Source organism: Nelusetta ayraudi, unplaced genomic scaffold (assembly GCF_046127955.1).
Source record: "Nelusetta ayraudi isolate G7.1 ecotype Tasmania unplaced genomic scaffold, CSIRO-AGI_Nayr_v1 ptg000135l, whole genome shotgun sequence".
Classification (NCBI taxonomy): Eukaryota; Metazoa; Chordata; class Actinopteri; order Tetraodontiformes; family Monacanthidae; genus Nelusetta; species Nelusetta ayraudi.
Window position 1 is genome coordinate 2,450,001 of NW_027466185.1, and position 17,351 is coordinate 2,467,351.

General features: G+C 46.1%; 1 protein-coding gene across 5 annotated transcripts in view; it reads left to right on the top strand.

The window, feature by feature from the left end:
• tbc1d22a (TBC1 domain family, member 22a) overlaps window positions 1-17,351 on the top strand; it is a 126,015-nt gene that overhangs the window by 66,693 nt on the left and 41,971 nt on the right. For 3 of the 5 annotated variants that reach the window (XM_076051792.1, XM_076051794.1, XM_076051793.1), the window contains 2 exons: window positions 3,931-4,037; window positions 13,602-13,677. In XM_076051792.1, the coding sequence (XP_075907907.1) occupies window positions 3,931-4,037; window positions 13,602-13,677 (183 nt within the window). Of the gene's footprint in view, window positions 1-3,930; window positions 4,038-13,601; window positions 13,678-14,031; window positions 14,140-16,537; window positions 16,777-17,351 lie in introns of those variants that run through there. The other 2 variants (XM_076051795.1, XM_076051796.1) reach the window with 2 other exon arrangements.

Sequence of the window (17,351 nt, forward strand, 5' to 3'; positions counted from 1 at the left end):
TAAGACGAGAATCCTTGATCGTCGACTCCACTGTGCGAGTGTTCGACTGCTCTCCTCAGTGATCTGCAGACGAGCGTGCAATGCTTTTTGGCTGCGGCTTTGGCGTCTGTTCGTCTGTGTGCTGCTCTGCCAATTCGATTACAAAGTCGTCTGCAGAGCTCCATAGCCCCCTCCCCTCCCCCAACCAGTTTCAGCCTCTGCACCGACATGAGAATTTGTGTAATTTGGACAGTTGGCTGCATCAACCTCTTCCTTCCGCGCCTACCACAGCGAGACTCAGATCCCTCTTCCCTCCCTCCCTTTTCCTCTCCTCCCCTCCCCTCCCTGTCTTTTTCTGTTTCTGAAGAACTCGACTAATTTCGATACATTTGGAGAAAAAAAAAAAGACAATTTGGAGTCTCAACAGCAGTTGAAACTCTCGATCCCTGTGGCGCCGTCTCGCTGACGCCCCCCTCTAATCCCCCCCAATAGCCCCCTCCCCCAAGGCCTTTGTTTGTGAGAGCACTTTGGCGTCGCGGACACTGTACTGTCAGCCGGTCCCTTGGTAAGAAGGCGAGCGAGTCTTTCCAACCGAGGCGTGAATCTGCTGTGGGTAATTAGCAGCTTTTCATCTTCGAGGGCAGGTTGGCTGAAACGTGCCACCTTGGTTTCAAGTTATTACTGTATTACATGGACTACATTATTAAAAAAAAACCACAAACAAACTCTTTCACGGCTTTCCTCGTCGTGTGCGTCCGAGATAATTGCGACGAGCTCATGCGCACTTCCTCGCCTCGCCTCGTCCGACCCCGAGCTGAGCAGCGTTTCTGTTTTTTTTTCTTTTTTTCAAATCTGCTTCGACACAAAGAGCGCTTGGAGACTTTGGGACACCGAGGCGTCTCCAAGAAACCCGACCCGGCCGCCTTGTTAATCAGCATCGGCGACGCACAAATTACCACTCGGGCTGTTTCGAATTAGCCTTTTCTTTTGGGCAAATTTTTAATGCGGCCACCAGAGCTGGGAGGTTGGGGTGGAGGGGGAGAAAGGGGGGAGGGGGGCATATGAAAATACTCTCGCTATAAAATGAAATCCTAAACCGCACCTGTTCAAAAGTGGCCCATTTTCTCACCAGCAAATTGTTATGGAATAAATAAACAAAGTTTCTGAAGGAATATCGCAAGTTTTTTTTTATTTTTTTTATCTCTGTCTGATGACTCCCATCTTGTAACGTTTTGGCGCCGGGATGACTTTTTCACTCCCGTCATTCAATCACGCTTCTTGTTCTGGGATTCGGCCATTTTCTACATTCCGCTCTGCCGATTGGTTTCCATGCGTCGCTGTTCCGGTAGAGTCAAACATTTTTTGGATACTTCCTCGCCGACACCAGGGCCACTTCCATTTATTTTTAAATCCTGTCCCCTTGTGAACGAGATTAGTTTTTTTCCACCCTTTTTTCTCGCCTTCTGGCCTCTTTGATTCGTCCAGTTTCTCTGAGGATGAAAGTTCTCGCTAGAACAAAGACGTGTGGGCATCTGCACCTGGCTTCAAGAGGACGGCGGCGAGGAAGAGGCTATATCGGAGACATGCGCGTACACACACACACACACACAGACACACACACACACACACACACACACACAGACACACCTTCAGTCATGCAGCCTTCGCTGCTCAGGGCATTAAATTCTTGGCCAGCCGCCATTCACCTCTCCCCATGTCCGTCCGCCCGTCCGTCCGTCCGCCGGTCCAAACGAGCATACTCATTACAACCTTGACAAAAATTCCACCGAGGTTGCTATAGATACCAAGCCGAGGCTGCGAGGTCCCTTCGGCGTATCGGAGCTCAAAACTCCCAACACAATCCACCTCCGTCCTGCAGCCAAACTGCAAGGCGCGCACACACACGCACACACACGCTCACACACGCGCACACACACAACGGGACGTCGCCTCTTCTCCCCCTCCCCTCCTCTCCCCCCACGTCCCTGTCCAGCCACCGGTCTCTGTTTCATGTCTCTCTCTTTCCTCCCGGACGGATCGTCGTTAATCACCCTCGCCCCCCCTCGTGTCCCGCCACCCTCACCCCCCCTCAACCCCTCCCCCTGCCAGCTGTCATCGGCCTGTCAAGCCGAGCCGTCAAAAGCCCTCCCGGTCCGTCACGCGTCGCTGCCGCTAACGACGTCTCATGACACCCGTCGTCGGGAAGTCGTCGGCTGCAGATGGCGGCCCGGGAGGGAATTTTGCTCACCGCTCGGATCCGGGCGTGGACATGTGTCTGTTGCATTCGCTTTCAGGTTGTTTACATCAGGCAACCACCCCAAATCTCTCCCCCCAAACCCACCCCTACCACACACACACACACACACACACAAAAAAAGCAAAAAAACAACACACACACACACACACACAATCCCCTTTTTCTGCTTTGGCCACGGTCGACTTTGAAGCAGCGTTTGATTGTCGCTGGGACCGGCTGACAGTACAGTGTCGCTGGGCAAAGCCCATTAATATAAATAAATATGATAGTTTTAAAAAGCGTCATGCAAAACATTGTCGTTTCGCGCGAGAATTTAGCGTCTTGTCAATTCGATGAGATTTTCTCGTGACTTAACTTTGTGTTTGGTGGCACCTTTAGTTTTTTTTTTTCTTGTGTCTTTTTATGACAACAAAGACATATTGTTCTATTCTTACATCCTTATTTGCATTTCAATCACAGGTCGACGGAATGTTTTCTCCATTGCTGACTTTTTTTTTTTTTTTAAGTTAACAAGGGCCTTTTGACGTGATATTTTTGATGTAATAGACACTCCTGTCCTCTTGGTGGCAGATGTGTCCAATTAGTTTGTCTTATCTTTGCAAAGTCCTTTGACAAAACTTAGTCTGTCTGGTGTCCATAATTTTTAAATGTATATTTTGTTTTCTTGAAGAACCCCAAAAATCAATTCTTATTGAATTAAAAGTGTTGCTTTTTTTATTGAAAGGTTTTTTTTGCTGCATTGCATTTTCATTTGGTGCGAAGAAGACAATCTGCCCAATCGGCAATCCAGGAAAGTATTTGCACAAACATAATAAAAAAATTTGTGCAAATTATTCACATGGTGAAACAAATCCAGCGCATAAAGGCCTTTTAACCTCTGAAAATTGCATCACTGCCAAGAGGATGCGGCGATAATGGAGAATTTGGCTCATCTCAGTAATTGCACATATTAACAATTATCCGCCGCCTGAAATAACGCAAAAGGCAGACGCGTGAACCGGCGGGGAGAGCAAGTCACGAGGAGTTTGTCCGTTGTCGATGAGGCTCGTTACCTCGGGATTCTGGCTGATGTCATTCCAGTCGGTGGCCTCTAGGGGACAGTCATCTCTCCAGTTAAACCTCTGAGTCTCGGGTCGCTACCTAATTTGATTGATGATTGTATGTTTTTCTTTGCCGCCTTTTTTTTTTCCTGAAAAAGGCACAAATGTTTCGCCTTTGAAAGGACTGCGCTTGAAAAGCCACCTGAAGCGCGACTCCTCGTGTCCCCCACTCGACCCTCGCTGCTCGACCCTCGCTGCTCGGCAGCCCTCCAGTGACGCGACTCCCCTTTGTTCTTCGACTGGTGTGTAGGGCGTGCTATCAGTGAGCGCGTGCGCGCGTAAAGGTGTGTGACATTTTCCAAATGTACAACGTAGCCCTTGTGAAAAGATAATCGCCCGGCTTTTATCGCTTCTTCCCACACGTTCGGCTATTAGCACCTCGGTTGCTTTCATCTCCCCTCCACGCTCCAGTTTGCAGGCACCTTCTTCCCCCTACATCGTCTTTTATGCTCTTCCTTCCCCTCCTCCTCTCGTGACTTTATTGTTTCGCCGCCTTCCCCTTCGGGTCTTTCGATACCGCTCTTAACTTCCCCAATTTTCTCGCAAACCGTCTAACAATGTCTCACCTGCTGCGCTTCTCTCTTCGCTTTCCAGAGGAAGAGGTGGAGAACTTTGACGTCTCCAGTCTCCAGGAAGAGGCTCTGAGGAACATTGAGGCTGACAGCTTCTGGTGCATGAGCAAACTGCTGGACGGCATCCAGGTATACACACGCATGTGTGTGTGTGTGTGTGGGTGTGGGTGTGTGGGTGTGTGTGTGTAGGAGTGCTTACAGAAGAAAACCTGCATCAGAACAAACTCTAATTTAAAGGCCCACGTAAGATTTTGAACTTCTCAACCAACAAAGAGATTTTTTTTTCTTCCCCCCGCAGACAAACAGCTCCCCTGTGTGGGTTTTTTACAAAATGTGATTATCTTGCATATTCTAAAGCTGGACCGAGCAGCAAGGGGACCGGGTAATTGCATACTGACCGCAACACCAGATTTCATTTCGCTCCAACGTTTCCTCGCAAAACCTTTTGCCCACCAGCGCTCTTAATCAACCTCGCTCCCAGCGGTCATTTTCCAGACATCTCTCTATTCCGAATGGTTTGCCCGCCTGGCTGAGTGGTCAATTTTCCCTCATGTGGACCCGTAACACATCCCTAAAAATATTTTCTTCCATATCACGCTTACTTAGTTGGGCAGCTCTACATTTGTGTGTGTTTTACCTGCTGACAGGAAATGGGGAAAATGCACCCTGCCGTGCTGCCATCACCAACAAAACAAAGCAAGTGACCTGGGTGTGTTCAGCCCCATTTCTGGTTATTGTTAACAACATTAAAATGACCCTGTGGGTGCTTGACACAGAATAACAAATGCAAAAGAAACACAACATCACGTTTGCAATAACAGTTGGCCAGATTTGTGATCACCAGACACTGTTAGCCTTTTTTACAATGAGCAATCAGACCTCTGAAACTTTGGCACAGCCTTATCAAACTCACTGCAATGAAAGACTTTTCATCCAATCCCCCTTATTGAGCCATCCAGAATGTTTGTATGTTTGTTTTTTCTGTCTCTATTTTGTTTTCCCCAACATGGCTCGACGTTACTGCATAGCATCTGCCAAGACTGCCCAGCTGGGTCAATAACCACCCTCTAAACACTTAAAGCGGAGCAGCAGTTAGTCTTTAAACGTATTGATCTGGGCAGTATGCTTATTGTTCGGTGGGAAATTAGTGTTTAAGGGTGAAAGGATCGCACTGCATCTTGTAAACTTTAAACGGGGGCCACTGGTGCGAGCGGAAGTTTTTATCGATAACTCCTGCATATATCCGCATCAAAAATACAGCCACCACTTAAGAAAATCCTCAAGCGCAATAAATTGCCAGGCTCTGCGCTAATGTAATTAATAGGGAGGAGCATGCCGTGTGCATAAAAGCGTGCGCATCCATAAATAACTATCAATTGGTTCGGCTATTCATTAGGAAAATGAATAGACGGCGTGCCTTGGTGCCCCTGAGAGACCAGGACGGGGAGAGTGCGGAGCGGGAGGAAGACGGCGCGTCTTCGCCAGCATTTGGCTGTTGTTTGTCCCCCCTTTCCCTGGCCCCGCGCACATTTGTGTTTGTTTGTGACCTTGGCTCCAAACTAATTATGTCCAATGCACCAGGGAAGCCTGTGTCCCCCCCCCCCACCCCAAACCCCCCTCCCGTATGCTTTCTAAACCATCTGACGGAGGCTGAGTGCCTCAGCCCTGTAATTAGTTGCTGATCCCTGCACTGACCTCGTTGCAACCCCCTCCCAACTCTCACACACACACACACACACACACACACACACACACACACACACACCTCACTTGCCGCTGCCTTCCGTTTCACTTTACTGGTGTGTGGTGTGTGTGTGTGGGGGGGGAGCTGAAGGTTGGAGGTCCAAGAGACGGCCACAAGTCTCTGCGCGCAATTACATTTGCCGGCTGCCTTTTAAGCACCTTATAAATCCAATGGTTGTTTTTTTCCCCCCTCTCTTTTTCTGGGACTGGCTCCACACGGCTGCTCACTTGTTTTTGGGCCAATTTGTATAAAATATTTACGGTGGTTTAATCGCATCACAGTGCTGAACGGACCCACGCGGAAGGTGTGGAAACTCTCCCTCCTTGCAGTCGTGCACCACCCACAGCTGGTGTAGCTTCTCCTGTCAGTAGCCCAGGACAAGCTTTTGTTGGATTATAAAACAGCTAATTAACTTTTTGCTTTTCTTTTTTGTGTGTGTGTGTGTGTGTGTGTGTGTGTGTCTGACGACAGTGGCACCTTCTAAACTATGAGTAAAAGGGCTATTTTCACTTTCCAATGACTTCACCGGCTTCCCCCCAAAAAACTGCTGATCCCCTAATTGGCAGCCCTGCAACAGCCGTCCGTCCTCTTAGGGAGCGAGTACATGGAAGGTGAGGCAGCTCCTTCAATGGTACTTAATTCCAGCAGTCATTCTCAGAACGATAGGGTACTAATGTTGGAGGGTGTTTTAATTTATCTTGCTGTTTCTTATTCATCTTCAGAAGCATACCCATGCTGGGAATAATTGGCCAAAGACAGGTTTTTTTTTAATTAATCCCCCCCGCCAGTGGAGCTGGAGAGAGGAACTCTTTGCATTAGTAGATGTTCCTAAACTGTCTGAACTACTCGATGGGTAATGCGCATTAGTCTCACTAACATGACCCATTGTTTCTTGTTGTTGCTTTTCCATAAGTGAACTGTTTATCGTCATCGTCCTATAAAGTTGGAACAGAAGCCGTCATTCTCTCAGGATTCAGGCAAATAATAACAGCTCACTAGTTAATAAGTAGACAGTAATTTGTATACAAGATTATTCCTCTGCCGGTGTCCCGATGCAGTGCCCCTTCTGAGAATTTCCTCTGAGAAAACTGGCTTGACCACAGTTTTATGTCAATCCAGCCTCCTGACAACGTGTTTTATATGTGGGTGAACTCTTGTGTCCTCAAATACACCAGCAAAGAAGAAGGTGGACGAGGTATCCAGGTTTGTGCTCACAGCCCACTGTAGTTCTCTGGCAAGCTCGGGAGAGGGAGGGTACCGATTCCCTAAGAAGACATAAGCGAAAGAGTGCCGCAATCTTAAAAGTATCCGCTTGATGTTGCCGTTTCTCCTTAAAAATCTCCAAAAACGACACACTTAACCTTTAAGTTAAAACTGTGTCCCAAATTATGTACACTTTAGAGTTGTTACACGTCAATGCAGTAGAGTCGATGTGTGGCGAACTCATTTTGGAAGGATCTCACCATGTTAGCTAGCTAGAGGAGACTGTCTTTGGCTAGCATGGCAATGTTAGTGAGTTTTACATATCTAACTTGCGATACAGATAGCAGCTACTTGGTATTGTTTATTGCAAAAGTATCCAAGGTGGAATACATGTATACCGACTTATTGCTAATATATATTTGATGTGACTCTCTCTTATGACACTTTTTAAAGGAATTAGCCAACTGATGGCGCTATCATTTGCTGCTCTCATCACAGCACAGCTGCGGGTCTGCGTGAGTCGCCGTCAGGGCTCAGTGTTACCTGCAATGTCCAGAGAGGAAAATAATTTAAAAAGTTTAAAGGGCCCATTATTCTGCCAGCATGCCCCTGAGGGCTCCCAGTTGTAAAGTTGGCAAATGAAAACCTGCCTTTTATGTTAATTTTACAGATATGCCTTTTACAGCTGGGGCTCTTAAATGTATTTTTCCAGTGCTGGTGGTCTTAACTCTGAGGAATATAATTTTTGCCCTGGGAATCTGAACTGATTATATTTAAGCAGTGGTCATTACACGCAGGGGCCCAGCATGAAAGTGTCTCTGACCCTGTTTTAGTTCAATTGTGATAGTTTACCAAAGGAGCCTGTGGCCTGATGTTTACTTGAGTATTTATAATTTGTAAGAACACAACAGTTGTAGCTCATAACACAAAATAAATGCACCAATTTAAATGCAGGGGCTTCTTCTGCTTCTTTTCAGTGAGCCCTTACATTGGAAAGTGTTTTTTGTCACATTCCAATGTCTCTAATCAGTTGCTCCAGGCCCCTCTAAGCTCTAAGCGCACGCCAGCCAGAAACATGTACTTATTGTCAAGGCAACCATCTGTTTCCACAACGCCGGCAAGAGGATGTGGTTCTACCTTGAGTGGGAGCCGGGGTCCGAGACTCAAAAGTCTAGCAGACGGCAGCGAGCACAAACCATACGCTACCTCCTGTTTTGGTCTCCCGAAGGGCTGTCCTCTGTCACCTTGGGCTGCCACTCAATCCACCACCAACATGCGTGTACACACACACACACACACAGACAAGCACACACAGACAACCGCGTGCACACACACACACAGACACACACACACACACAGGAGGAGCTATCTGCCAGCTGGTACATGATGTCTGACAGCTTGCTATATTTGTTTGCTTTGCCCGCGTCCAATCCCAATTCAGTCGCATGGTAATGTAGCTAATGCTCATTCACCAGCTAAACCATTTGACCCATTTTTTATTTATTATTTTATTATTTATTTGTTTTTGGAAAGGAAATTTCAATTGTTCCTTCTGCATGCAAGACCATCGGTGACGATGGCGGGGAGTGACACGTGGAAAGCAGGGCGAGTGAGATTGGAAATGTTCATTCAATAAGAAGCAGAAGTGAAGAGTTTTTAATACTTGATCCATGGTATTCGTAGCAGCACTTTTTTCGCGTTATGAATGGTTGAGGGAAAAAGTTTTTTTTCGTAAAGTAGGAGGAGTTTGCTTTCGTTTAATTGCTTATACTTGTGCATGGTTCTGCTTCTGCATTGGATTGTGAGATACGATTATGAGAAAAGTCGGAAAATGGGGTGACTTCTCGGTCTGTTTAGCTGAGTGTACGATGTACTTCTGATTTCAAACATGATGTTTCTGCTTGTCATTTGTTTTGATGTTTGGCTCTCTGACAGCAGCTTTGTTTTCTATTGTGTTACAATTTGTAAAATTTGCAACTCATGTTTGCTTCCACTCACAGTCTAATTATTTCATTTAACCATACATATGCCTCTGAGAATTAATTCAGCATCACATGGAGATGAGAGAAATATATAAATATTATTTATTCTTATTGTCAAATTTACTTTCATCTGTTACAAATAACACTAGTAATAAACAGGCATTAGCAGGGCGGGCAGCTCACCTGGTGGACTATTGCATTCATTGGACTTTTTGACCGCAGTGTTTTTTTCCTGTTGCTGGTTGGCAACTGGGACGGGTTCCTGTCTCCCAGTACCCCCAGTGAGGCAAAATTCCAGGCCGGTGCTGTCGTAAAGCCAAGCTCGCAGCCCTCCAATAGCTGCCTGCAGGCGTCGGAGAGCCTCGATGACATGTGACAACATATCAACAACAGCGCGGGGACGACACCTTTGTGTTGCGCTTTATCTCCGCCTGTCATCTCGTCTCCGTCACATCGCTCGGCGCTCGTCACCTGCCCCCCGGCTCGGAGCCGCATGTCCGCGGGGTTACGGATCATCGTCCTGTCCTTCGCTTTTATTGTCCCCTTTATCTGGACCCGTCACACCTCGACCCCCTACGTCTCCCCCACCCCACTCCCCTCCCGCCCCGTACGTCTCTCTTTCACACATGCCAGCGTAGCGTCGTTGAGTAACTTATGTCCAACCCGCTGATAGACATCCCAGCGCACAATAGGAGGCAATCTTTGAGCGGCGCTGGCCCATTGTTGTCTCTAATAGCGTGGGCTGAAAGGTGAAAGAGGGGGCCATCGATTTAGCCAAGCGCGGGAGGGGGGGAGGGAGGGTGGGAGGCATGGAGAGCCACTATTGCGGGCGGCTCGGCTTATTTGCTTGGTCAGACGTGGCAGACGGACAGATGGCGGGAGAAGAGCCGAATATATGAATAATAAAAGGGGCCTGAGCGTTGATTTCCTCTTGTTGCCTCAGCTGATCAAAGATGCGACACACTGGGTTCGACAAAGAGAGGAAAGCATGCAAGCCACCGGGAAGGTGGGAAAAGGGGTTATGGGGGGGTTGCGAGTAGAAAACAGGGGCAAAAAGGCAAAGGAAAGCAACGGGAGGAGAGAAGGAGGCGAGTCGAGACGGAAAGTCTTTTTTGGCTTTTTCTGAAAAATTGAGCAGCGCCAACGACGAGGAAGCCGGCTGAATGTCAATGCACAAACGAGAAACGAGGGGTTGGGTGAGAATTCTAATTAGCGCCACGTCTCCGCCACCTCTGAGAGCGTCTGTGGGGAAAAGAGAAGGTAATCCATCAGAACAACAAGCAGCCACCAAAATGAAAATAAAATGTGGTTGAGGCGCCAAGCGGGATAAAACACCGGGGAGCGAAACAAAAGCAGAGGGGACATAATAGCAGTCGAGTCTCATTAGCGCGACCAGAGCGATTGAAATAGACGGGGAAATGAAGGGGGAAGAAGAAAAAAACAGACGCGATGACCGGGGAGGTTTAAAGGCCGATGTTGAAGATTTTTTAAAGATGGGACCGGATGTCTGGGGAGTGAATGTGTTCAAATGAAGGGGTCAAATTTCAAAGCAATCGATGAAGAAGCGACAATAAATGAACATTAGATAGAAATATGGATATCAAAGCAGAGTAAAGCACACTTTCACAGTAATCTTTTTTAACGTAGTACCATTGCATCATTTTAAGAGACAATTAGCATAAAAAGAACCATGCTGCTTCTGATGCGTGTTTAGACAAAAAGCAAAAAGCATTACTATTCTTTTGAAAAGTTTTCCCTGGAATAACAAAAGGTGAGAGGAGAACCTTTTGAGTTGCTGCCGCGACAGAAAAAAAAAAAAAGGCTAAATCTTTTAAAGGCATGAGGAGCTGGCGGTGGATCCGGGGAACGGGTAAAAGTTGAATAAATGAATAAAAACAATGCCCAATTATGAAGACAAATTACCAAATACAAGGTGCTGTTTTTGCACTTTTACCTCTGTATTTTCAATAAATAGATAGGTAAAATATTAATATAGTACACATTTGAAGACAATATGTACAACTCCTTTAACATATTTTTTTCAACTAAATAGCAACCAAAATTAACTCTGGTAATTTCAAATCCAACCAACTTAAATTCAACAGCAACAAATGATGAAATAATTGCGGAGGGACGAAAAAGAAATCACTTAAATGTCAATTTATTTTTTTTCTATACAAATTGGTTCGGGTAGTCGGTCGTTAGTCAGCTTGGGTTGAGAGGGAAGCCGAGGCAGTTGATCAAAGCCCTCCAGTTTCAATAATGCAAATGCAATTACTTCAGCTGGCCTCCACCATTAGCCTGTGGCCTGACCGCATGAACACTGGCTGGAGGAACGGGAGTCGGCGAGGGCGGCGGTCGGGAACGCAGGAAGGAAGGATCTGTCTCTGCGAAGGAACAGCAAGCAAATGTACCAGCATTCCATTGGCCGTCATCATACAATTTTCTGATGCAGGTTTCTCCCCAATGAGTATTCAAATCTGTACTCTGTGAAAGAGTTCCATTTATAAAAGGCAAAGTGTGGACACGTCCGATAACCTCCATCTGCGGTGTCGGAGAAGTGTGGTTGTCTCATGCAGCCGCAAAGACCAACTGGAATCGTGGTTGGTTTGCCCGCTGTTAGTATTCAGCCGGTCAGTCCAACATTTTAGTTTTTATTTATTGATATTAGACGCTAGCACTACTCTTTCATATTGAGGTAAAACAAAACAAAACAAAACAAAAACATGCTCATGCTCCTTTTCGGGTTTCCTTGTATTGATGTCAAGTGGCTCCACCGAGATTGGTCGGTTCAAGAGACTCGGTCGCCTTCATGCGGTCACGTTTAATGTGCAGCTCTGCCACGCAGCGCAAACAGCCTTGTTTTATAGTCGGGGGACAGTATTGCCGGAAATGAGCGGGAGGCCTTTTGTGTCTCTCCAAGCACTGGCCAGCTTGGACCTTGGCCCGTAGCTCTTTGGAAAATTGTTAAATGTTGCATGTTACATAAAACAAGTTGGAGGAATTAGGCGGAAGGAGTTGGAGAGACTGAGAATATGTTTCCTACCCAGCCGGGCCCCCGCTGATGGACTCGGGAGGACACGCACTTTAGTTCTGCTGAGCACGAAGGACAACCTGCCCACCCCTGACCCCGCCCATTCCCCCCTCCTCCTCCCCACACACACACACACACACACACACACACACACACACACACACACACACACACACACACACACACACAGACAGTCACACTTTCCGGCCCTCCACTCCTTTCTTGGTTTTTCCCCGTCTCGTTTCCTCTCTCTCCATCCCTCTCCATCTGTTGGATACTTTGCCACATCAGCTGTTCTCCGGCCCCGATGAAATGACCCCTGAAGGAAACTTAATCCTCATTGTGTGCGTGCATGTGCAGGCCCACGCGTGTGTGTGTTGGTGTGCGCGGACACGAAAAACGCTTATGTGTCGGTCTCGCTCGTATCGTATTTTGCAAGTTGGCCTCGCTCACGGCTGCCCACTCCTGTTATTACATTCAGGGATTTTTTTTTTTTTGAAGTCCTTATAACTTCAAAAAACGTTAAAACTCTCCCAAAACTACTCTGAAGGTTTTCTGAGATATCTCAAATGACCTAAATGAAAATAATTCACAGCTCATGTCAGACACTGTAACCCAGTGGCTGGAAGAATCAATTGATGCCTTTCGCAAACGATGGATAGATGGATTAATAGATGGGTGGATGGATGGATGGATGGTTACCTTCTTATTGATTCTATGTGGGAATTAACAGTTTGTGGCCATTCTGGTCATATAAGCAGACTTTAGTTGTTGTTTTCCTGCACTATCCCAGTGTCCAACTGTTGCTTGGTGTCACGTGACCAATCTCTTGATTCTGCTCTGCTTCTGCCTGGACATTAGCCTGAAACCTTTCCCTATTTTTTGCTGCTCTTAATAATTTTAAAGGTTGTATTTAAATGCCGAGTCCTATTCTGGGCTCATAAATGAAGCGCAGTTATTGGGTTCCAATGAGGTGGACCACCATTTTTTCTCAGATTTTTATCCCAGGACCTTTAAGTGGTCCTTTGTTTTTTTGTTGGAGACCACTTGAAACCTCTAAGGGACACGATAAGGTTCCCTGAGTGCACTTTGATAAGAGTTTGCGACCAGCTAGAGGCAGCAATAGCCAGACACTCCAGTCGAGTTAATTTTCCTATTGCAATAATCATCTCTCATTGGAGTGAAAATAGACAATACCAGGCCGCCCCCCTCCCCCCAACCACCACCACCACCACCACACACACACACACACCTACCATCCCTGAGGCCGAACTTTCACCTGTTATTACTGCAGTCCCCTCTCCACACATGGTCAATGCTTGTGTTCTTTTTAGGATGGTGGGAAACCTGCCTTCACAAATATCTGGAATAACCAGCACAGTGAAAATTGGATTTTTTTTTTCTTCTTAGCCTCGGGACCCTGAGGTTTGAAACAGTAATGTGAAATCACCTCCAGTTTCTCAAGCTAAAGTAATGTAGCGCCGCGTGTTCCTTCTTGTTCCTCTGAATTGGATTTAATGGAGCCGTTCTTGCCGCTGCCTAACTTCCCATGTGCTCCGCGAGCATCGCCACCCTTCTTCTGGTCCCCCGGCCTTTATAATCCCTCTGTTTGTTTTCAGAGTCTATTAAATGTCTTCGCCCACATGGTCGACATTTGGCGGCCACGGCCGTCATTATCATAATGGACTTGGCTTCCAACTGACTCCTGTTTGCTTTGTGTTCATTCGCAGGACAACTACACCTTCGCTCAACCTGGCATCCAGAGGAAAGTCAAGGCTCTGGAGGAGTTGGTCAGCAGGATTGATGGTAAGCTGCCCCAGTGCTTTATGGGAAAGAAGAGCTCCAGCTTGGGGCTTCCCCGCCCTCCCCTCCCTGTTTACCGTACTGTCTGATTTCCACTCCTCATTGGTCAAGGCACCTTCTGCAGCATCATGATAACTGTTTCACTCCAATGCCATCATGCTCTTGTTAGACTGACTGACTGACTGCCAGACTGGCTAAAATTGAAATGTAAAGCCTCAACTAACGATTCAATTTCAATATAAAAACTTGCCGGCTTACGTTGTCACACGGTAGCGTGTAGCATCTTTTGTGACGTTTCCATTTTTTTGTCATTACACACATGCTGCCGCCGTGCTTCTGTTGTGTTCGTTCCACCAGAACCACCAAGGAAATACGCCCATCCTGGAGGTCATTCCCCCAAAACAATGGCCCACTGAGGCCCTAAAGTTAATAGCACTGTGGCAGAGTTTACTAAATCGAAGCTCGGTGTCAAGAAGTGCTAACTTGCAAGCTTTTTTTTTTTTCTTTTTTTCTTTTCCCAATTGAACCCCCTTCTCTTTTTCATTTTGTGCAATTTTTGTTTCCCCCGAGTTTGATTGCAATGTCATCTTTTCACCCTTCCCTAAAATGTAGGTCGATTTGAAAGTTTTAATCAACTGCGTCCTTTGCAAAGGAATTGTTTGTACCTTGTTCAGTAGGTAACACTGCTAGAGAGGCCCTGACTGGTCTGCATGTTCAATGTGTTTAACCATTCATTATGGTGGAACAGAAGTGGATGATCAGCATGATAAACAGAAATAGCTAAATTGATTTACTTTTGTTATTGATTTGCACACACACACACACACACACACACACACACTGTAACTTTAATTAATTGAAATGGCCAAATTACTTGAGCCGGACAGAATAAAATGGAACTCCTCATCAGTTTCCATCTGGGGGTCGTGACACGTCCAAGCTGTCAGTTATCAGTTTTGTAGGTCTCATTATTGGTTATTTTTACCCATTAGCATTGTGCATTATAACAATAAAGTTTATATCTAACGTACTTAAACATTTAGTCATAAATCTCTTCAGCACTGCATCATGAAAACCAAAGTGCTACTAGCTCAGAAATAGAGCAATGCCTGCTTTTGAAGGCTGCTACGTGATAGCTGTTAACATGGAAGCTGTTACATGCTAGTAACATTGCTAGAGATCAGAAAGTGAATCATCAGCGGTCGGCCGCCTTTCTAAGCTGACCTTTCTAACTTATTGCACAACCACAAGTGCCTTGTGGTTGCAGTTGGGTCAGTCAGTTTCTGTCCAGCTTGCTTGACATTTCCACCTCTAATGAGGTCACAGATCGCTTTTATCTTACGCAGCAGGATCTTGTTTCACCTCCGTCGGTGTAACTTCTTCTTTCTTTTTTTTTTGTCACCACTGGACCTTATTCCAATGATGTGTTGAGTTTACCCAACATGTCTTGCCAATCATTGTTGTTTTACGCAAGCGTGCGGTTAATGCAGTTTCCCCATGCGTCCTTAACTTTGTTTGATTACATTTTTGCTGATTTTTTTTTTTTTATGCATTTCTGTAACTGCAAGTACAAAAGGTCACTACTGTTGAGCCTCCTTCGATCTCTGCTCATCTTTCATTCCCTGCCACGGTGAGCTCTGGCTCCCCCCTCCAGTACAGTTAAAAAAAAAAGAAAAGAAAATTGCTCCAGGAGATCCTATATTGAATCGAGATAATAGAATGGGAGTGCAAAGAGCAGAAGCGTGCAGTCCACGGTGGCTGAGAGGCGGCAGGAGTTTGTGATGTTTCTGACCTCAGATCAGCGTGTTATTGCATTATGGCTGGCAGCGCGGGGTCACTGGGGAGAGAGGACACTGCTGATCTGTCTCCGCCGCCGCCAGCTTCGCCATCACCTTGCGGCGGCTGCACATCAGGCAACTGACTGCACGTTGCTCCGGTCGAGACGTCGACCCTGGATGCTACAGATCAGTCCGGAATGATGGTGCGTGTGATGCAGCAACCAAGTAGCTGGTTTTATCCTAAGTAACTGACATTATGATTCAATCCTTTAAAATCAAATGTGGCCATCGTCTTCAAAACTTTACAAAGATGAAACCCGCCTTATGATGCGTCATCTCGTCTTCAAGGGGTTCCTCATTAAACAAAACCATTGCAATACATAATGCAAGTAGGGGAACAGTCAAACAATACTGAAATAACAAAGTAATCAGCTCAAATTAAATAATTGGAAAAAGAAAATAGATAACTCCAAGGACTACAACATAAAACAATTTCTGCCCTCAAACCGTCCCGAACGAACAAATATGCAAAAGGAATACACAATAGTAACTCGCCCCACCCAAGAAGATACGAGTTAAAAGCAAGAACAAATAACTGAAAAAAATTATTAAAGAGAGAAGTCTTGAAAATAAGACATGATGGCCTGAAGCTCATTCAGTAATTTATTCTGACGCTGGTTTGTACAGAAAATATTGTCTAGACTAAGAATCGTGGGAACATTGTTTAAAAAAAAAAAAAGAAGGAATGTTGAAGTGAATAGGATGAGCTAAAAGCTACCAAAAGATGTTTCAAATATCAAGGAAAAATAATGACAATGATACGCAGGCCTTGACAAAAGCTGAAGAATTTACTTTGAATTTACTTTTACAAAGGAAAAGTACATGATGCCTCCTTGAACAAGACTTAATAATATAGTGGGGGGGAGAGGGGGTGAAGAGGTGTGGCTCCCTCAGACAGACACAAACAATGCAGCTCATTTTGTTTTGTTTTTTAACAAGAAAAAAATACTAAACCCTCAAACTAAGGTCCTGCCCTGGATGTGTGGAAACAGTTCATTTGCTATTATGCATGCATTTCATTACAGGAGAACATCTTTCTATGAATTTCATGACATCACGGGCAACAAGTAGCATTTTGCACCAACTTCCACTAGCCTCGCTTGACGCTAGCGCGGAGGACAAACCACCTCGCCGACCCACCTGTTGCCCTCTCCCTTTTCCTTCCCCCCCTCCTCTGATTCTCTCCTTCCGTGTGGTTCCTTCCGCGCAGTTGCACAAGTTCATCAACATGCAAATTGCCCGAAGGTGAATATATATGTATGCAAATGAGCGGCCGCGCTGGCAGCACATGCTCTCGGGCTTGTGTTAAAAGGCTGGTTAGACGGATTGCGAGAACCCATTGCATTAAAAAATAAATAAATAAATGAATCAAGGGCAGAATAATTTCCTGTCCGTGAAGAGACACTCGCTTATTGTGTGAAGGGCTTTGCTTTTTTTGTCCACTGAGCGATGCCTGTTGAGTAGGTTTATCTTGCCCCGCTGAAGTAAGTATACCTCTTGTATTTATTTTTTTCTTCCCTCCACTTGGAATTCGAAATCCTGCCGAGTTTCTTTCTAGTCGAGGCGCAGCTCGTGGTTTTAACGTGTCTCCAGGTTCGTTGCTTCCGGCCCTCTCACCCTCTCACGCGTTCCCGCATCACCTCCAGACAGCAGCCTCGCACGGTGCGCGCTCTCTGCCCTCCCTGCCCACGGCAGCCTGACGCTCTATTATGGCCGAGCGTTCGACCGCATTTCACTGTCACTGGCTATTTTGGATCCCCCTGTGATGGCAGTCTCGAGCATTCTCCAACGGGTGTTCCAGTCGAATGTTGCAGTTTGCTAATTGGGGAATTCACACGT